The following is a 21806-nucleotide window of genomic DNA, read 5'->3' as shown; positions in this document are numbered from 1 at the left end:
TACATGGCACGCCAGGAACATTTTCAGTTTGCTGTTCTTCTTTTCGGCTTCACTAGCATCCTTTGGTTGATGATGAAAGTGATGACGGTGATAGCTGCCAATCTTCGGAGGCCGTGCATTTCTGCACCTCGATGACTGACTCGCAGACCTTTTGACATTTCTGGGTCTCACCATAAACAAGCTGAAAGCCCACCTGATCACTGTTAGTAGCTTCCATTTATTAGGGCAATCCTGAATCAAATGGAGTTAAGGGCTTTCCCTCCATACCAGCTGGTACTAGACATTGGGCTATGATCTTGATGTTTCAGGTGAGAGTGGCTTTGAGGCTTCTTAGCCATGTGCATCAAACACATTAGGTGGAACATGCGAGCACCTCAGTGGAACTTGAAGTCTGAGTGAGCATAAGATTGAGGCTGCCTTTCTGACACTATCCAAATCTTGGAGGAAGCAGCTCGAGATCTGCAGTGATTGCTGACCGACCCCAATTTGTCCAATGGCAGGCCAATTGTACTACTCCACTTGGAGCGTCCAGTGGTGACAAATGCATCACTGCTCAGTTTGAGGACTCTAGTCTCTATTGGAGGGCCAGCTCAACATCAGTCTACTGGAGCTGTGGGCCATTTGTCTGCCTTTACGGCGAGGCTGGTGCAGGTTCTCTCAGACAATGGTGGTGCTGTAATTAGAAGGACAGAGTGGGGTCTTGGGTCCTGTGCCAGGAAGCTTTGCTTCTCTGGAAGTGACTGGAGTTCCAGGGCATCTTTATGGTCACCAATCACTTGACAGTGTCCCTTCACTCCAGAGTGGTCTACCTTAGCAGGCTTTCCCTTGCGGATCACATGTGATGCTTAGATTCTGAGGTGGTGCAGGGCATCTTCCAGCAGTGGGTGGAACCCTGTCTAAATATTTTTGCCTCTTTTGAGAATGCAGTGTCAACAATTTGGCATGTTGGAATTTACACAAGAACATTTGTTAGTTGACGCATTCCAGCTGGAATGGAACAAAGAACTACTATATACACTCCTGCCACTTCCTCTCTTGCCCAGAGTTTGTAAGAAAATCTAGGATGATCAGGCCCAAGTCATCCTGGAGGCCCTATATTAAACCCGAAAAATGTGGTACCAGGAAATCCTGAGCATAAGCGTGTGTCCTCTTGTGAGAGCGCCACTTTGGGAGTTCGTTCTTTCTCAATAGTTGCCCTCCATCCAAATCTATGCATCTTACACCGACATGCATGTAGATTAAGCAACTGCAATTGGCTTCATACGGTTTGCTGACTGAGGTGATGGGTGCCAATCTCGTGCTAGGTGCCCTTGCACGAAATCCATTTATACTGGGAGCTGGAACAAATGTATGACTTGGTGCAGAGCCCGGATTGCAGACCCCTAAGAGGCAAAGCTGTCGGATTTCATTTTATTTGTTTTGTCTTTACCCCTGGAAGGCCTGCAGTGGGACCTTTTAAAGGTTGTTTCTTAGCACTTTTGACTTTTTCACATCCTTGTTTAAATCACCTGTTGTGATAAGATTTAACAAAGGCTTGACACGCATGTTTTCTCTTGATTGCGTCAGTTTGTCGCATGAGTGAACTACAGGTGTTGTCAGTGCAACAGCCTTACACTGCCTTTTTCCCCAGACAAATTAATGCTGAGGACTTGTGCGGCCTTCTTACCTAAAATTGTCATTTCTTTACATGTTGGACAATCCATCAATCTACCAGCTTTCATTACTTCATTGGTTAAGGCCTAAAAAGGCTGCAAGCTTTTACATAGATCGCACCAAGGATCACAGAGTGGACAATTAGCTTTTTTGGGGGTTCTCCAGAGCAAAGAAAGGGAAGGCTATGCAGAAGAGAATCTTGTTGAGGTGGTTAGTCCTCTGGATTAACACCTGCTATGCACTGGCTAAGAAGCAGCCCCCAATGGTCCGAGAGCCCATTCTACCACGGCCAATGCAGGTACCACTGCGTTGGCTCAAGGGTACCTTTGACATCTTCCAGGCAGCGATTTGGGCATTGGTGCATACATTCATGAAGGATTAATGCTTTGACAGCCAGGTCCAATGGGAAGAACACTTCGCTTGCTCAGTTCTTCAAGACTTTTTGGTCTGAATCCATTCCACAGAACCACCTTGGTGATGTCCCGCTTTGATTCTAAGGTTAAGTATGCTATTGCTGGTGGATACTCTGTCTAACCACAGATTCCTCACTACACCCGCGCCTCTCCATTCTGTGAAGTGGCCTCTTTTTAAAATCTAGAAATACCACAAGATAGCACTGAGCACTCTGTATCCAACAATTGTTATGTATCTGAGGACGTGGAAAAATAAAAGACCAGGAACTGACGTCAGCATGCAAACACTCTGCTCCTTCACTTCCGGCTTTATGGAGGTTATGCAGAGTTGAACGACACAAATGAGCAGCTAGGGGAGCACTACTACAAAAAAACTTTCAAGTCTAGGTTGGAGGATAATCGAAGGTGAAGAATCTGTGGTTATATCCACCAGAAAGAGTGTTACCAAAGGTAAGTAACTTGTTCATCAAAACATCATCTCCTTTTACTGGGAGGGTCTCCTGCTTTTCCATCAATTAGGAGGAATGAAGAATTGATGGGTCATTCAGCTAATCCGATAGGGCTATGCCCAACACTTTTTGCTTCTCCCTAATGACCACCCTTCTTCTGCCAGAATGTGCTCTCTGGCATACTCCTGAATGTTGGAGGTGGTTGCCCTTGCTTTGCTGAACAAAGGGAACATAGAAATGGTGTCTATGGAAGAGAGAGGCATTGCATATTATTGCTTTTACTTCTTGGTCCACTAGAATGACTGAGATCTGAAACTCATCCTGCATCTTCACCTTTTCAACATGTTCATTCAGCAAGATAAGTTCAAGATACTATCCCTGATCCCAACTCTTAATGGACCTGAATGTAGGAGACAGTTAGGCATCCGTGCAGCTCTAAAACGTCTGGTTTCATCTGTCAATCCTGCATGTCCACAGACACTACCTGAGGTTTACGGTGGGATCACAGAAATATCAGTTTGCTTTTCTAACATTTGGGCAGATGATTGCCCCATGCATCTTTAAGGAAGTAACTGTGGTTGTGAAGGTTTCACTGTGAAGGTTGTGAATCCATGTATTTCTAAGTTTTAACTACTGGTTAGTGAACACAGATGCTTTGGCATTAGTCATAGAATACCTTCAGCAAACTATCCTTTAGAACCTTTTTTTAATAAATGTGTTTGGTAGTTTTTTAATGACGCAAAGCTGCCCAAAAGGCAGTGGAGTTCTGCACATTGTCACAGATAAGCATACAGTCAACAAGTAAGGAAATGGAAGCTGCGTTTTAGATGGTTAATGTATTGTGAAATAGTGCTCTTTAAAGAGGTGAGTCTTCTACTCTTTCCTAAATCGGAATGCATTAGTAGGTTCCTGATGGAAACTGGGTTTTGTTCCAGATCCTGGGTGAATAGATGGAAAAAGCCAGTAATGCCTAAGAGTTTCACCTCTCTTGAATGCAAAAACCAACCCTGCACACAAGAACCGTTAATACCTTTCCCCTATTCTCCTGAGATCATGAATATTCAGTAGATGATTTTGAGGTTTCTGATGGATATTTCTATCCTCAGATTTCTCACCAGTTGAATATTTCCAGGCATCAAACTGAATCCGGAAACTTCAAAGCGCTCATGTCGCAGTTAGGGAGCACTGATGTTGTATCGAAGCTGTAAGTGGTGTCACACAATATACGGAAGCCATATAGTTCCCACCCTGGCGCAACAACTATGGTTCAGCTTTTCCTCGCCTATGCTGCAAATCCGAAGATCTTATCTCGGAGTATTGAATTTTTTCACAGACAGTTTATTTTCCAAACAAACGCGTGATCATGCATTCTCTCAAGTCTCTCAAGAGATCTGGGTTGAAATCCTGTAGTTATTGTGAGGGACAGATGTACATTGCCTCCTGTTACTCCTTCCAGAGCATGTACTCAAGGCCATCAAGGAGGTGAAACTCTTCATGGCCGGGGCATGGGACGAGCAGTGCAGTCAACACCCTCCAGACCTCATTTCAGGTTGCCATCTTCACACTCATCAGACAAAAAGCACTCAAAACATTCTAAAGGTAATTCACCTTAATGCCCTCCGTCTCCGAATGCACCTTCTCTGGTGATTCTACTGGACCCAGCCCCGGAACCATGTAGACCTTTACATGAACCATCCTTGAACTTTCCAGATCAATCTGCACTGACACCGTGTCTTCAGGCAGTTCTGACCTCTACCCTGGCCTTCCCTAAGTTCCTGGCTGCAGGTTCTAGCCTGGCAGCATTTCTTAATGTCATGTACTCTATTTTCACCAGGATGCAGGCTGTAGCCGGCACACCTCAGGACCCCATTGCATCATACGGCCCCCGATGGTTTGCCTTTGGCTCCAATGCTGTTTTGCTCCATCCCATCGTGACCTATGCTGACTCGTCCATCCAGTCCTGCTCTCAGATACTCAATGCTGCCTTTACCTGTTACATGGCTGGCCCAAACTCCATCGTCACCACCTCCACCTCCGGTCTCTGAGCCAATCACTGAAATTTTGCCTCAAAGCAATTGGCACAGGGAAGCACAAAAAACTCTTTGAGGAAGAAGAGTGCAAAATAGACCAGGGACAAACATTTGCAGCCCTTTTTTCTGCGAAGGATGTTGTGAAAGATATGTGTCTTCCCAGTTTTAGGATAAGGAGGGAGGCAGAGAGGGGTATTGCAAATAACACATCCCAAACTAGGACACTAAATAGAGGAGATCTTGCACCAGAGACGAAGGCCCTATGAGAAGCAGATATTCCCTAAGGTCAACACTTGGAAGGGTGGTTGAATTAGGAGGCATCCAGGATAAGGGGAAGGAGACGATCAGGGCCGCTTTGATGACAAAGGTACAGCTAGCTAACTTTGCCTTTCTTATTGCAATAATATCTACTCCTCTGATTTAGACACACTTGCCGTATTATCTCCCACTTCCCTTCTCATTACTCCACTTGTTTCCCCATCCTCATTCTCTGTTTTTCTATGTATTGAACCTATTCCTACTGTAACTGTAGAACCAATTTTGGTGCACTGGTGCAACATGTTTAAAGGTTTTAAGCTTTTCTTACTGACATTGAATCAGGATGAAACAGATTACCTTAAGATGGATCTCTCTAGCAATCATGCCCCAAGATATCAGCTTGAGGGCTGAACACCTTCCAGACCATACTAAAATCTTTGACAGGGTGGAGATCTATGTTGAGGTTTGAGATCAGCTCTTCACAGATGACATTAGTGTATAACTTTAAATGTAGGCTTGGGGGGCGTGGCCAAGATGGCGGAGAGCAAGGACGTGTCTTCCCGAGCTCTCGCCCGCCGTCCGCCAAAACAGCATCAATCAGCATACCCCGGAGCGTCCCTAAGGCTTGCTGGTTGTGTCCGGTGCCCCCCCCGGTGCCCCGATGAGGTGACAGGCTGGTCCGGGAGGTGAGCGCCGGCTCCGGAGGGGAAGAGGCCTAACGCCCGGGTGGCACGCCGTAGCCGAGGCCTCAATTCAGGGGCAGCCCGGCGGAGGCTGTCGAGGCACGCATCGATTGCGGAGGCCTGCGGGGCGTGCCTAGACGGGCTTACACGGCGGAAGCAGCCGGATGTGGAGGATGGCACCGGGAATAGTCCCTTGACCGATGGCGGCCCAGATTCCTGGCTCAGAGAAGCACCGTGGCACGGCAGGACGGGACCGCCGTGATCGAGGCGGAGTGCTGGAACGGCACTCGCCTTTGCCTTCAGTCGCCGACATAGACCCCAGGACGGGGTTGGCCGGGACGCAACGCTCATGGGCCCCGGCCCCATAGTGGGGAGCAGACGTATGAGGGACTGAATGTCCGAGAGGAGGTGGCGGTCCCACGGAGGCAACGGTCTCCGGCAGCGAGAGGTGAGGTGGCCCCCAGACGGCTGTCCCCAGGGGAGTTGGCAGAGTGTCGGGAGAGCCGGGACACTGCGCTACGACAGTTTGGTGTGAACTCCCTGCATCCCCCTCTCCGCTGACCCCCGCACGGCTGAAGTGACAGGCGGCCGCCATTTTGAGGCGTGAGGTCCGGCGCCATAGACTTGCAGAAGGGGCGCGCATCGATAAGTGTGCTGGGGCAGTAGCCGGGACTCGCGGCACATTGCCGCAATTGGGGTGCTGTGACAGAGTGGAGCCGGGACCGGCAGGGAGACCCCTCCATTCCAGTGAATTAGATAGAGCAGAACTCTGCGATCTGCATTGGAGGCGACGACCATACTGGGCCCAGGTAGCGGCTAGTCAAGTTGGGCTGCACCTGATTCTCACCGCTGCTTGGGAACACTGGGGGGCCTGGTGCTGAGTTGGGACATTGGTGATTGGTGGCAATCCGGCACTGAAAACGCGGGGTGGTGCGCCCCGCCGACGGGCACTGTGGACTGCGACACGGCCTCGAGGAGGGGGAGGCGAGACACATTGACGGGCTTTCGGGGCAGTCACGCCCTGTGAGTGTGGGGTGGGTTTCAACATATCGGCATGGCGTGCTGGTCGGTGGTCCCCCTGCATTGCTACACTGCTGAGCATGTCCTCATCCAGGTCACGGAAAGTGAAGACTCAAACGGACATCTTTGGCAGAGCCCTCCATGGTGGGACAGCAACCGCGCTTAAGATGGCGTCCCCACAAACGACCCTGGACGCGAGCAGTGAGCCCATTACTAGGGCTTTTCTGGAGTCCCTCTTCAACACCCTCCGGGCAGACATCCAGACTGTCAAAACAGAATTGACAGCAGAGCTCAAGGAGATCGGCAGGGATGTTGACGGCGTGGGGGAGAGAGTAGCTACACTGGAGGAGCGGCACGATGCGACCACGACCGACGTTAACATGTTGCAACAGGAGATCCTCCGTCTCCAGGATCAGCATGTACACTCAGGTACACCTTGAGGACCTTGAGAACAGGTCACGCAGACACAACATCAGAATCCGGGGAGTTAAACCCACCGAGGACAACGCAGACCTCTTTGCATTCACGGAGGGCCTCTTCCGCCATATCCTGGCAGCCCCAGAAGACATGGCCATCGTGTTGGACAGGGCGCATCGCGTTGGTTCCCCACGGGCGACCTAACACCCCCCGGTCGTCATTCTGGTGTGCCTCCAAGATTTCAAGATCAAAGAGACTATCATCTCCAAAGCGAGGTCCCTCCATCCTATCTCATACAAGGGGCACAACCCGGTTCTCTATCAGGACCTGGCTCTGATTACCTTACAGCGCTGGCGACAATTCTGCCCCGTGACCGAACACCTATAGCAACAGGGCATCCAATACTCCTGGGGACATCCATTTAGGCTCATATTTCGCTTCAAAGGTAAACCGCATCAGATGCACTCCCTGGTCGATTCCTGTCGACTTCTGGGCCTAGCCCTTCCAGGTGAAGAAGACAATGCCCAGAGCGGCGCCTTGGAGTCTGAAGTCACACCCTCTGGGTGGCAACGCCAGAGACGTCGCAGGTGGTTTCGGAAGCCGGACAAAGCGGACATCGTCAAGAATCAGGGAGATGCCCTGGCTCTGGCTACGGAAGCCCTGGCAGGGGAGGAACTGGCGTCTGAGGGTTGAGGGGTCCCACGGCGGACTTGGCTCTGGCCTCTCGACCTGCGGCGGACGGCGGGAGGAGACATGATCCCCTCGGTTGGTCACAATCCGAGCCCCCAATGACGACCTCCTGGCCTAACCGGGACAGCGGACAATTTTCCTGGACATATCCTTTTCTCCTGTTTTACCTTCCCTTGTTGCCGTTTGCATTTGCAATAAGTCTATGTTTTTTTAGGGGTTTTAGTTTGGCGTATGGGTTCCCTCGTCCACCTTCTTTAGTTTTTGGCTCTGTCCTTCCTCGATATCGAGGTATTGTAGCTACCAAGTTTACTTTTGCTCACTCTGTCAGGTTGCACTATACTCAGCGTCCCGTCCACTACGCCACTTAGGGATGACACGGGCTCCACTTAATATCCTTACACTCAACGTCAGGGGCCTAAACAACCCCATTAAGCGAGATCAGTCCTGAACTACCTCGAGCATTCCAAGGCAGACATATGCCTGTTACAAGAGACGCATCTCCTTCCTAAAGACTATTACAGGCTTAAATCCCGAGCTTTCCCGATACAATTATTCTCCTCTAATACCTCTAAAACAGCTGTGGTGGCTATACTGGTCTCCCGCCTCTTCCAGGGCAGGGTCCTTCAGAAGGAGGCTGAGATAAAGGGCCGTTTACTTACATACCAATTCTCCCTGGGCGGGATGACATTCGTGGTGGGGTCCATCTATGCACCCAACGACGGGCAGCTCAAGTTCCTCCTTCAGGCTCTCAATGAGGCAGCTGCCACGACAGACCACCACTTGCTTTTGGGGGGGCCTCAATATTGTCTTTGATAATGACCTACCGTGACCACTGTGCCTCTCGAGGCCGGGTCACCCCCTTGCTCCCTCGCCTGCTGACCTGATAGCCAGCCAGCCTCCTTGCCAGCCAGCCTCCTTGCCTGCCTGCCTGCCTGCCGACACCGTCGCCCCCCCAGCACCCCCGAGCGGCCCAGCCTCTGCTGAGCCGCCCGCTCGCCGCTCGCCACTTTTTCCCGCCGCTGGCCCCCTGCGGCCCCGCCCACCACCGGCCCATTGGCCCAGCCGATCGCCCAGACCAGCAGACCCGCCCTCCCGTCCCCCTTCTTATGACGCCCCCGGAGCGACCGCGCAGCGGATGCGCGCAGCGGGAGCACCGATTGAGCGCTGAAGGTGCGCCAAAGGTAAGCCCGTCTGCGCCCGTCCGCGCCTGGACCGCGCCCAGCGCCAGGACCCCTGGCCCCCACCGACGGAAGCCGACCCGACGGACCTACGACGCCACCGAACTCAACGCACTCAACACCGGGCGAATCCCCGGGCTGCTGCCGAGCCACACCGAGACGCACCCACGGACCCTTCAGCTGCCACTCCTGCAACTTCACCTGCAACCGGACCCACGCCACACCAGCACCCACCAAGCCGAACTCCAGCAGCACCCACCTGAGGTGCATCCTGCTCAACACCCGCTCCGTCCACAGACACGCCGTCGAGCTCTGGAACCTGCTCGACACCACAGACCCAGACGTCGCCTTCCTCACGGAAACCTGGATGAACGCCTCCTCAGCGCCCGACATCGCCATCATCATCCCGGACGGCTACAAGATCATCCGGAGGGACCGCGTCAACCAGGCAGGAGGAGGCATCGCCATCATCCACAGGAACACCATCCGCATCACGACCAACACCGACGACAACCTCGCACCCGCCGAACACCTGCACTTCCAGATCCACGTCAACCCCAAGACCACCCTCAGAGGCACCCTCATCTACAGACCCCCGGGACCACGCATACAATTCAGCGAGGACATCGCCGACTTCGTCAGCCCGCTCGCCCTCCCCTCCGCCGACTACATCCTCCTCGGGGACCTCAACTTCCACCTGGAGAACAACAACGACCGCAACACCACCACCCTGCTGGACAACCTCGCCAACCTCGGACTCATGCAACTGGTGACCACCCCCACCCACTACGCCGGACACACACTCGACCCGATCTTCTCTTCCAGCAAGGACATCGCCTTCAGCCACGCCACGGGACTCCACTGGACGGACCACAGCTGCGTCCACTTCAGCTTCAGAAGAACCACGCTCCACCATCACCAGCAACAGGTTCCCCGCAGAAGCTGGAACAAGATCACTGCAGACCAGCTCGTTACCTCCCTGAGCAAGAACCCTCCCACCAGCACAACGAACCCCAGCCAAGCGGCCACCAACCTCACGAAATGGATCAGCGACTGCGCAGACGACCTCGCCCCTCTGAAGACCCAGCCGAGCAGACCCGGCAGCAAGAAAGCCCCATGGTTTAACGACGAACTCAAGAGCTCCAAAAAGAACTGCAGAGCACTCGAGAAAACCTGGCACAGAGACCCAACACCGGACAACATGACTACCCTCAAGCTCGCCACCCGAAAACACCACCAACTGATCCGCGCCACCAAGAAAACCGCATTCAAGGAACGACTGGACAACAACGCACACAACAGCAAGGAACTCTTCAACATCGTGAAAGAGCTCTCCAACCCCAACGCCGGAAACAACGACATCACCCCTTCGCAAGACCTCTGCAACTCCCTCGCCTCCTACTTCCACAACAAGATCGCAGACATACACAACAGCTTCAGCACTCAACCGACGCACGCCACGACCGAACCACCGCCCCCCTCCACCACCCTCCGCGCCTGGACCCCGATCAGCACCGAAGACACCATCCGCACGATGAACTCCATCCACTCCGGATCTCCGACAGACCCCTGCCCTCACCACGTCTTCAACAAGGCCGACGCTGTCATCGCACCCCACCTGCGGGACATCATCAACACCTCCTTCGACATCGCCACCTTCCCGGAGAGCTGGAAGCACGCCGAACTCAGCGCTCTACTCAAGAAACCATCAGCAGACCCTACCGACCTCAAGAACTACCGCCCCATCTCGCTGCTCCCGTTTCCGGCCAAAGTCATCGAGAAGACCGTCAACAAGCAACTGGCCGCCTTCCTCGAGACGAACGGCTCCCTCGACCTCTCGCAGTCTGGCTTCCGGGCCAACCACAGCACCGAGACCGCCCTGATCGCAGCTACAGATGACATCCGAGCCCTGCTCGACAACGGAGAAACAGCGGCCCTCATCCTCCTGGACCTCTCTGCGGCCTTCGACACTGTCTGCCACCGTACCCTAGTACAGCGCCTCAGCAACGTCGGAATCCAGGAGAAGGCACTGGAGTGGATCACCTCCTTACTCGCCGGAAGGACACAGAGAGTCCGCCTCCCCCCGTTCAGATCAGAGGCCACCGAAGTCATCTGCGGCATTCCTCAAGGCTCCTCGCTCAGCCCAACACTCTTCAACGTCTACATGAGACCCCTCGCAGCCATCGCACGCCAGCACAACCTGAACATCATCTCCTACGCCGACGACACCCCGCTGATCCTCTCCCTCACTAACGACCCCGCCACCGCCAGAGCCAACCTGCACGAAGGGATGACAGACGTTGCCACATGGATGTCGAACAGCCGCCTGAAACTGAACTCGGACAAGACGGAAGTCCTCATCCTGGGATCCTCACCCTCCGCCTGGGACGACTCCTGGTGGCCCCCCGCCCTGGGCAGCGCACCCAAACCCACAGACCACGCACGCGACCTGGGCTTCATCCTGGACTCCTCCCTCTCCATGACCAGACAAGTCAACGCCGTCTCCTCGTCATGCTTCAACATCCTGCGCATGCTACGTAAGATCTTCCGTTGGATCCCCACCGAGACCAGGAAGACGATCACCCAGGCCCTCGTCACCAGCCGTCTGGACTACGGCAACTCCCTCTACGCCGGAACCACCGCCAAACTCCCGAAGAGACTCCAGCGGATCCAGAACACCTCAGCACGACTCATCCTGGACATCCCCCGCCGCAGCCACATCTCCGGACACCTGAGAGACCTGCACTGGCTCCCGGTCAACAAGAGAATCACCTTCCGGCTCCTCACCCACGCACACAAAGCCCTACACAACCAAGGACCAGGATACCTCAACAGCCGTCTCAACTTCTACGCTCCCAAACGCAAGCTTCGATCGACCAGCCACGCCCTCGCCGCCGTCCCCCGCATCCGAAGAGCCACCACAGGAGGAAGGTCCTTCTCCTACCTGGCCGCCAAGACTTGGAACTCCCTTCCGACCCACCTCCGCCTCACCCAGGACCACCGCGCCTTCAGGAAGCAGCTCAAGACCTGGCTGTTCGAGCAGTAGCGGACCCCCTCCCCCCAGCGCCTTGAGACCCTCCGGGTGAGTAGTGCGCTATACAAATGCTCTGATTGATTGATTGATTGATTGACCTAAGCGATACAAAAAGGGTAACCTAGACCGATCCTGTCAAAGATCCCACCAGGCAGAGGCACTTACGACCCAGGGGCAGACTCGCCTCCGTAAGCTGGGGTTAATCGATCTTTGGCGCCACCTTCACCCCCCCCACCCGTAGCTATACATTCTTCTCCAGGGCACATAAAATATATGCACGACTTGATTATTTCCTTTGTTCTTCCTTACTTAAGGCTTTTGTCTCGGACACTGTTATCCTCACAGCTACTTTCTCGGATCACTCCCCGGTTCTGGCCTCCTTCCTGCTGTGGCCTCGATACGCCCTCAGCGACACTGGGGCCTGCAAGACACATTACTACATCGCACCTCTGTGGTAGAACAAGTCCGGAAGGCCATCTCAGACTTTTAGAGCACAACGCCAACACAGACACTTCACCGGCCACGCAGTGGGGTGCACTAAAAGCAGTCCTGCGGGGAGTCTTCATAGCTATATCAGCTGCTGATAATGCGGAGAGGGAGCGCAAGCGCACTGACCTCACGAGGAGAGTTTCAGAATTGGAACAGATGCATCAGCGCACTGGGGCTTCTCGAGCCTGGCGTCAATTCTGCACGGAACGTAAACAATTGACTGCTATAGACCAGGACGGGGCCGAATACGCTGCACTCAGGCTTCGCCATTCCTACTACGTGGGAGGTGACAGATGTGGCCGCCTATTAGCAAATAAATTGAGGGAGATTAGGCAGCGACATGGGATCCAAGCGATCCAGACGTCGGGGGGAGAGTTAACGACCGAGGATGCAACCATAGCCGAGACGTTTCGGGGTTATTATGCCGGTCTTTACTCTGGGGATACTTTAGATAATCAGGCTAGCGTTGAGTACATAGCCCAGGCCCACATGCCCTCTCTGTTGCAGTCCCAAGTTGAGCATCTGGAGAGGGGAATCCAGAAGGAAGAAGTTATCTCCGCGATCTCCAGGCTTAAACTAGGCAAATCGCCAGGCCCAGACGGATATTCGGCCGCCTTTTTTAAGACCTTCTGTGTTCAGCTGGCGCCGATCCTGACGGTCCTGTACAATACCTTCGATCAGGATGGAGCCATCCCAGGGCACATGTTTGAGGCGGCTATAGTAGTAATCCCCAAACCAGGGAAGGATGCAACGACATGTGGGGCATATCGACCCATTTATCTCCTAAATATAGATCTTAAGCTATACACTAGTATTATAGCGGCTTGCCTCAGCCCGTACATGTCCCAGCTGGTCGATCCTGACCAGGCAGGCTTTATCCCGCAAAGGCAGACCAGTGACAACACCAAACGCATCCTCCATCTGATTGAACAGGCGTCCCGCACTCAGAGGGAATGTACGCTCCTGACTATCGATGCCGAAAAGGCTTTCGATAGGGTGCACTGGCCTTATTTGGAAATGGTCCTAGTGGCAGCTGGTTTTGGGGAGAAACTACAAACTAGGATCCTTAACTGTTACCGCTCCCCCTGGGCTACAGTTCGTGTGAATGGCCACACATCCTCTTGGTTCCCCATAGGGCGGGGCACGAGGCAGGGGTGTCCATTGTCACCCCTCCTCTTTGCACTATATATGGAGCCACTGGCGCTCCGAATTCGGCAACATCCTCGTATCACGGGTATGAAGTTTGGGGGCGACATCCATACTGTTAGCCTGTATGCAGACGATATACTCCTCTCCCTTTCCGATCCAATTGCGGCCATGCGCGCCCTCTCAGTTGAATTACACAGTTTTGCACTGGGGTCAGGGTTTAAGATAAACATGGATAAATCCATAGCCTTGGACATCTCCCTATCGCCGAATACTCTCACCCATCTACAGGAGGAACACCAGGTGATATGGGCATCGACAGCGGTCCCTTATTTGGGGGTTCAACTGGGTCCTAGCATCCCCGCCACGGCAGAAATTAATTACTCCACTCTACGCAAACAAATTTGTGCGGTTCTCAATAGCTGGCAACGCTGCACTCTGTCCTGGCTGGGTCGGATTGCAGCCGTTAAGATGACGATCCTCCCTCAAATTCTGTACTTTTTTCAGACTCTTCCTATCCGACCCCCACAAGGTTGGATCCCGAGCACACAGGCGGACGTATCACGTTTTATATGGCATGGCCGTAAGCCACGTTTCCACCACCAAGTGGCGATACTGCCGCCAGAGAGGGGAGGAGTGGGAATTCCGGATCTCCAGCTTTATTTCCACGCGTCCCAACTTAGATACCTAGTGGAGTGGCAGCGCCTTGAATCCGGCAAACACTGGCTGTTCCAGGCTCAGGCGGTAGCAGGTAGGCCTCTCCAAGGGGTGCCCTTTTTAAATCGATCACATAGGCCCCCGAACCTCTACGCTTCCTACATCACGGACACTATTCTGGACTCCTGGGACCGCACAAACATTTCCAAACAACTCACCACCTTCCCGTCGCCCCTTACCCCGTTGTTTGACAACCCTGAGTTCCACCCCGGCATGGCGGCCCTGCCTTTGGTAAGTGGCGCTCCTCCCTCTGTAGATCCTTGGGTCATCTTTTTGACCTGGAGGGCTTCATCCCCTTTCCACGGTTTAGAGAGCATTACGGCCTCTCGGAGCATGAACGCCTACCTTATCTACAGGTTAGACACTGGGCACTATAACCCACGATCCGACCAAACGCGCAGCGTCTGTTGACGACATACGAGAAGAGGTTAATCACACGCACCTCAGATAAGAAGCTAATCTCCGATATCTACAAGATGCTGCTGACTCCCACCACGCACACCTACAATGCCAGCCATTTCAGATGGGAGCGGGATCTGGGTAGAACCCTGAACCACATAGAATGGGAGGCAGTCTATCATAGGGCTCGACACTCGGCGTATCATACGGGCCTGACGGAGACGCTCACCAAGGTCGCCACATACTGGTACTACACCCCTGAATGCATTCACCAATTCCACAAAAGTAGAAGCGACCGCTGTTGGAGGGGATGCGGGGAGGTGGGCACAGTAGAACACATTCTTTGGGGCTGCCCGGTCATACAAGCTTACTGGACCCAAGCCCTAGACGAGGTAGACACGCACCTTGACACGCTGACTCCACGTTTTCCATCATATGTCCTTTTGGGCCTTCCCAATCCCCTGACATACCCCCTTAATTCACGCAGAGGCCGATTGATTGCTATTGCTTTGGGAGCAGCGACCCAGAATATCTTGGCACACTGGCGCACCACTCAATCCCCGACCCATTCCAGATGGCTCCAGAGACTATGGTCAGTCCTGGGCATGGAAAAGCTTACATTGACACCGGCGGGTACGGGTCTGGGTTTCCGGAGCTCTGGCGACCGTTTCTCACACTGTTAACGTCAGAATTCCAGGAGTTGACCTGTCCCAGGTATCTGCGTCTCCTTCGCCTTCCGGATGCACCAATTCCGGATGCTACTCCCCGAAAGCCACGCAAAACCAGGTGCTGAGAGCAGTGCCTTGCCTCCTGAGTTTTTCCCTTTTTCTTTTCCCTTACTTTATGGTGGACGAGGGGACGGAGGGGCCCGGGGGGCACGTGGGGGGGGGGGGGGAATGGGTTGTTTCCTTATCTTGGGCGGTACTTGACTGACTCCTGTTTGAAGGCTCGCTCCATGCTGTTTGCCTTTGGTAATATAATTCATCGCGCCCTGCTGGGCTCACTTGTACTGTTATAGAAGCAGAGTGCCGCTGTCTCTTTCTTCTATTTGTTGAAACTAATAAAAAGATTTAAGCCATAAATTGTAGGCTTGTAAACTCAGGTGAAATGACTGTATCACAATAAATTGTAGGCAGATTACTTAATTGAGCTTCTCAATTTTCTTTAACATATTTTTTATTTTATTTTAAGGGTCAGAGAAGCTGCAATGACCAGTCTAATGGAGATCACTCTTTTATTAGTGCAGAACCAACCAGAACTCATCGATCCTGACATGTAAGTACATAACATTACGTGTATTTGTAACATATGCCATCACCATTACTGTGCATGAATATCATTGTACAAATAAATTAACTGTAGCAGTTCCACATGTATGTTTAGTTCTGTGGTTCTATTTCTTAGCAAACTCTGCACTGCTTTTTGAGCCTCCTCTTAAATCACAGTTGATTTAGAAGTTCCAACCCCTCAGTTTCTTTTTTTCCATCTGGACCATTTTCCTTTTTCTCAATTTGCTTATTCTTGTCGTTTGAGAGCATCACTTCTCCAATACTTATATTGTGTGACATAATCTGGTGAGGCTCAGCCTGTGACTTGGCTCTCTAACAGTTTTGGAAAAATCTAATTTTTCTTTAGAGATGGGTAACTAACCAAAGGCAATAATGGAGATGTTCACCTGTTCATACTTTGTTTGCTAAAGGGCAGGGCTATCCTTGCTCCCTTCAATCTTCAACTCCCTCAGTCTCCAAAAAGCGGGATTGGGTTAAACAGAAATTGACCCGCTCATATTTGCATGTCTTATCTCAGACAAAGCTGATGGTATGAAAGATCCAGCAGAAAAGCTTTCAGATCCTTATTAAGATCACAGGACAGATGATTATGAATAGGATACGTAATATGGTAGTAGGTTGGGGCCAGATGACCTCTTCAAGTAACCTGTGGTATCTCTGTGTTGAGGTGATGTTGTAAGCAATCGAAAAGTAGACTTTAGTTGGCTTGGAACTGGCACGTTATGCTTGGGGATTGTAGGAGGCTGGCTTAGTATATGGTGGTCACTTATGTAAGTGTAACACCCTGCACTAATCCAAACAACCCTGATGGGGATTTTAGTGGTCTTAGACAACCTTAGAAAGCTCTCTGCGGAGAGCAGCCTTCAGGCTTAGTCCAGAAGGAGAGTAAAGCAGCTTGTTTTACCAGTGCAAATCCTATTGTGTAGGTTAAGTGAAAAAGAACCACACAATGTTGTTATAAAAATATGTATTTATTATAAACACTCACTAACACATTGCAACATCTCCTACCTGGAGAAATATTCACAATACACACAATACTTTAGTAACAGAACATGTAAGGAGCACAAATACACAGTGGTCTCAAGGGGGAGACCAAACCATATACTAATAAAGTAGAACGCAAACCATGACCTAAGTCGAGCCTGGGCCCAGAAGATGTAGAAGAGCTGGAGACCCAAGGAACCACCCAAGGGGACCCTGAAAAAAAACAGTGGAAGATGGAAGGTTGGAGAATCACCCCACCCGTTGTCGTGTAGTTCCTACAATTCTATAGAGGATCTGTGTGTTTCAACAACATAGACTGTGGTATTGTTGTCCAGACACCCCCAACGGGTATGTTTGCCTGTATACCAGCTAGCTCACAGTGCCACTAGAAACCCTTCTTACCAAGGAGAGAATAGTTCTTGGCAGCCATCGGACGTGAAACTCTGTCCCATCAGGGATTGTGGAAACACTGCGATACTTTTTGCTCAGTTACTCGTGCTCACTTAGTCTCATAGAGATACACAGAATAAACGGTGGGGACGTTTTCAATAAGCATATATATAACCAGCGTCATTCTAGTGTAAAATAGGTGTGCTAAAAGAACCATAAGACAGAAACCAATATAAATGATTATAAGCACCAACAGAGTAAAAGGATGGTAGATTTCTACCATAGTGCTAAAACAATAAATACAGACGGTATAAAAATACATGACAGTAATAATGCGTACTCCTATGAGGCGACCCTAACTAGATGTACCTAAGTGTACCTAGCATGTATGTAGGTGTAGAGCTAAGAATCCCTCTAGGATAAAGTCGACCCCATTCCCTGAAGTGAGAGACTGTGGGACCCTGTCTTGGTCGCGAGATGGACACCCCGCTAGGGATGTCAGACTACTGCAAGCTGGAGTGTCTGCGTGCAGAAACCTCAGCGTCTTGCGTCAGTGTGTCAGCATGGAAGTCCTTTTTCTCCTCTCTCTGCTTCAGCAATGATATAGTGTTTAAATACCCAAAGTGGTACTCTCAGGGGATCTAATTTGCTGTGTCATGTTGGACTTAGGATGACCAAAGGAATGCCCCTTATACATAGTTATTATGCAGGAGATGGTAGTCCTGCTGAGTTTCCAAGAATCCTCTTGCATAATGAATGAGGCTAGTTTTCAGGGAAAACCCCACGCCCTGTTAGCAGTACCGCAAGTAGGTAAAAGGTCAGTCCCAAGAACCGTTATGTAGTGTAATGGCAGGGGAAATATAGGTGAGAGGTTAGGGTGCTACCTGAGCCTATTTGGGGGGCCTATATGGAACATAACACCGTGGATACCCCAGGAACCAGGATACCTACACCAGGGAAGCCGGGTGCATAGGTGCGAAGTGACATCGGAAACTGCCGTAGAACACAATGGAGAACTTCAGTGAAGATGGTGCTGGCGAAGAAGGTGAAAGAGTCCGGTGGAACCCAGAGGAGACTTCAAGATGATAGGTACCTGCAAGCAGAGGACAACATAGGCCCTAGTCAGTTTATATAAACTAAGCCACATGTAGAATTGCTGAGTTACATTTATGTTGTGACTCAAGGTAAGGGGGTGAGGGGATTAGCCACCCAAAGAAAAGGCTCTCAGACGTTCAATTATATGCAGGTATGGTTTATTATACAGAGTCACAAAGTTAAGCAAAGGTCCGGTTAAAGGCGATCCTTCCTCGTGCACCGGTTCCAGGGTAATTCAGGAGGGCTTGGGTCCGAATGAGCACTCCAATTGAAGTCCAGGTCCAAGACGGTTGTAAAAAGAAAGAAAGAAAAAAAAACAGACTATGGATCAGTGGACGTTGTCTGAATCCGTCTATATGGGGGTGGGAAGTGTGAATGATACACCGATCCTACTAAGAGCTTGACCACCAGAAGAGAGGAAGATGGTGTCCTCCCACAGGCCTACCCGTTCCCTCCCGTGGCTTTGCAAATCTCGGTACACGTTGCCGTACCTGTTCTAGCCTCCCTCTTCCTGGAGTGTGGCGGAACGTGGCGTGGTGCAGAAGTCCTTCGGTCGTCTCTCCAGATTGCAGGACCTTCAGTGGGACCTCAGATTCGCCGGTAGTCGGGCGGTCTTCTGCTTGCTTCTTCCACAGCGTCTTCCCCTCTCCGAGCGCGTCTTTCCACTCTGTCACAGGCGCACTTCCCGTTCCAGACACTTCCTCTATCAACACGTCAGGTCCATCAGATAGGCTCCCTGAGGCCGACGTCACGCCTCCGGACTCCTCCCCCTGCGGCCTCCGAGGGTAGTAAAAGGAATCGACCTCGTCCCGTACCTGTGCAGGATAGTAGCGTCAACAAGAGTCCCCGGGTCCAGGTCCCCCGAGTTCTTCTGACACACCCTTCCCCCAGAATTGCCCCGATCAGGGGAAAGTGGAAATCGGGACAGAAATTCGCCATTACCCTGCTCGGTACCCTTACGGTGATGGACCTCAAACTGAAACGGTTGTAGGGATAAGAACCATCGGAGCTCCCTATCATTGCAGCCTTTGTTTCTCTATAGCCAAGTTAACTGGGCGTGATCGGTGTATAATTAAAAGGGTAAACCTTCCAGGTAATTCTGGAGTTTCTCTATACCCCATTTCACTGTCAGACACACTTTCTCAATGGTTGGATATAGACGCTCTATGGTAAAGAGCTTCTGGCTGATGTACAGGATAGGTCTTTCCTGGCCTTCACTGTCAAGCTGTGACAAAACAGCACCTATACCCACCCCAGAGGCATCAGTTTGGAGAATGAAAGATTTCTGAAAATCTGGTGTTAGCAAAACAGGTGAGGTGGTCAGGGTGGTTTTGAGAGTTTCGAAGGCTGTTTGCTCATTGGTCGAGGGCGAGCGGATCTGAGAGGGGGTGGCTGTCTTTTTAAGTAGATCAGTGAAGGGGGCGGCTGTAGCAGCAAACTGTGGAATAAAATGCCTGTAATACCCCACTAAACCCAAAAAGGCACGAAGGTCACGTTTGGTGGCGGGGAAAGGGGTTTCTTGTATGGCCTTTACTTTTTCTGTCTGGGGTTCTCTCAACCCTTTCCCCAGCACATGCCCAATGTACTTCACCTTTTGGAAGGCATAACTGGACTTTTTTTGCATTGATATGCAATTGCGCTGCTCTGAGTTCTGAAAATATGTCCTCTAGACGACTAAGATGAACGTCCCAGGTCTTACTATTTTTTAAAAAATTATTTTATTTATCATTTTGCAATCAGAACAAAGTACAGCATTTGTAGGTGCATACAAGTAGCAGTCCATATAATACATCAGGTGTTAACTTGCCATAATACTTCAAATCGTACACAATCAAATTGCCAAGAGGGTCACAGTCCGGTGAACAGTGCAATATATAATTCCATTTTGAGCAGCTAGTACACACTTAGTCATCCACAGAGTGAGATAACATATAGGCAGTGTAAGGACCCCATATATCTCGCGGTCTAGATGCCCTCTGTACCTTTTCAGCGTAACACGTGAGTTTGTCCCTACAGTACGCCAAATCATGCAGCCACTGCTTCACTGAAGGTACTGGCCTACCATCCCAACAGAACGCAACTCTGCGCTTAGCCAACTGCAGCGCCAGTACCACCAGTTTTCGAACCCCAGCTGGGATTTTCAAAACAATACCCAACAAGCATATCTTTACATCTCGCATGATTTGCACATCTGTCATTTCCGTCAATGTTTTAGTCACATCATCCCAAAAAGCAAGTACTTTGGGACATGCCCAGGCCAGATGGAAAAGCTCGGCACCGTCAACGCCACATCTCCTACAACAGTGAGAGTCCCGCAAGCCATACTTATGCAATTGAGCAGGAGTATAGTACATTTGATGAACATATTTATAATGAATGAATTTAAAATTGCCTCTCATTGCAAAGCTCCCAGTCATGCGACAACTCTCCTCGCACTCCTCATCTGTGAGTGGCTGCGGCAAACAGACATTCCATTTGGTCCTAGAGTTGCCTACCACTGCACCTTCATCCAGTTGTGAAGCATAATATAGCCTCGAAACTAGTTTAACCTTATTTTGTACAGTGTATGTGCAGTGTTTAGCAATGTGGCCTCACTCCCTGCATTCAAAACATTGGGGTCCGGTAGAACGGGCTATTTCTGTTCATCCGGGTCTGGGGTTTTGGGCCTCAAAGAATGGTTTGTTTGGTTTCTTTTTGCCTCTTCCGCCTTGGAAGGGTCTTGGGTGTTTCTCTGGCTCTTTCATCTGTCCTCTATTCTGTACCCTAACATAGGATGTGGCCATTTCAACTGCGTGCTCCAGGGTTAGACCAGCATGCTGGCGTTGCCACCTCTGTGTCCCGTAGGGTAGTGCCTCCAGATATTGCTCGAGGTAAATTTTCTTCATGTTTTCCTCCCGAGTAGAGTCCAGAGGTTTGAGCCACCGATCCACTGCATCCTTTATTTCGTAGAAGAGAGTCTTTGGTTTGTCCCCTGTCAAGCCCCTCTCTTGTCTAAAGCGAAGGCGGTGAGCTTCATCGTCGACGCCCATGCGGTTGAGTATAAACTGTTTCACATGCCCATAGGCGGCGGTACCATCCCTGTTGGCTATCTGGTAAGCCGCCTGGGCTTCACCAGTGAGCACGGGCGCCAAGTAGAAAGGCCACCGGTCTGCAGGCCATGCACTGTCCCTTGCAGCCCATTCAAAGTTCAAGAAAAAAGAAATAGAGTCGTCCCCAGGGACATATTTTTGCTGTGGTATCACCGTTCCTGGCAGGGCGGGGGCTCTCCCTTGTCCCAAGGTCTGCAGGAGCTGCGTCTGTCCTTCCGCCAACTTAGTGACATTGTCTGCTTGTGTTTGTATAGCTAATGAAAACACAGCACGATCCATCTCGGCATGCATTTTTTTCCACAGCCCATTCTAGTTTACTTTGGGCCTCTCGCATTTGGGCTATAACCTGCTTCATCTTCTGTCCACCACTTTGTCGTGAC

General features: G+C 51.2%; 1 protein-coding gene across 3 annotated transcripts in view; it reads left to right on the top strand.

The window, feature by feature from the left end:
* TBCD (tubulin folding cofactor D) overlaps window positions 1-21806 on the top strand; it is a 2437462-nt gene that overhangs the window by 2000734 nt on the left and 414922 nt on the right. For all 3 annotated transcript variants that reach the window (XM_078654702.1, XM_078654704.1, XM_078654703.1), the window contains one exon: window positions 15768-15851. In XM_078654702.1, coding sequence (XP_078510828.1) covers window positions 15768-15851 — 84 coding nt within the window. The remainder of the gene's footprint in view (window positions 1-15767; window positions 15852-21806) is intronic.

This window comes from Lissotriton helveticus, chromosome 7, assembly GCF_964261635.1.
Source record: "Lissotriton helveticus chromosome 7, aLisHel1.1, whole genome shotgun sequence".
Classification (NCBI taxonomy): Eukaryota; Metazoa; Chordata; class Amphibia; order Caudata; family Salamandridae; genus Lissotriton; species Lissotriton helveticus.
Note: the sequence above shows the minus strand (reverse complement) of the source record. Positions and strands in the feature narration are given on the sequence as shown.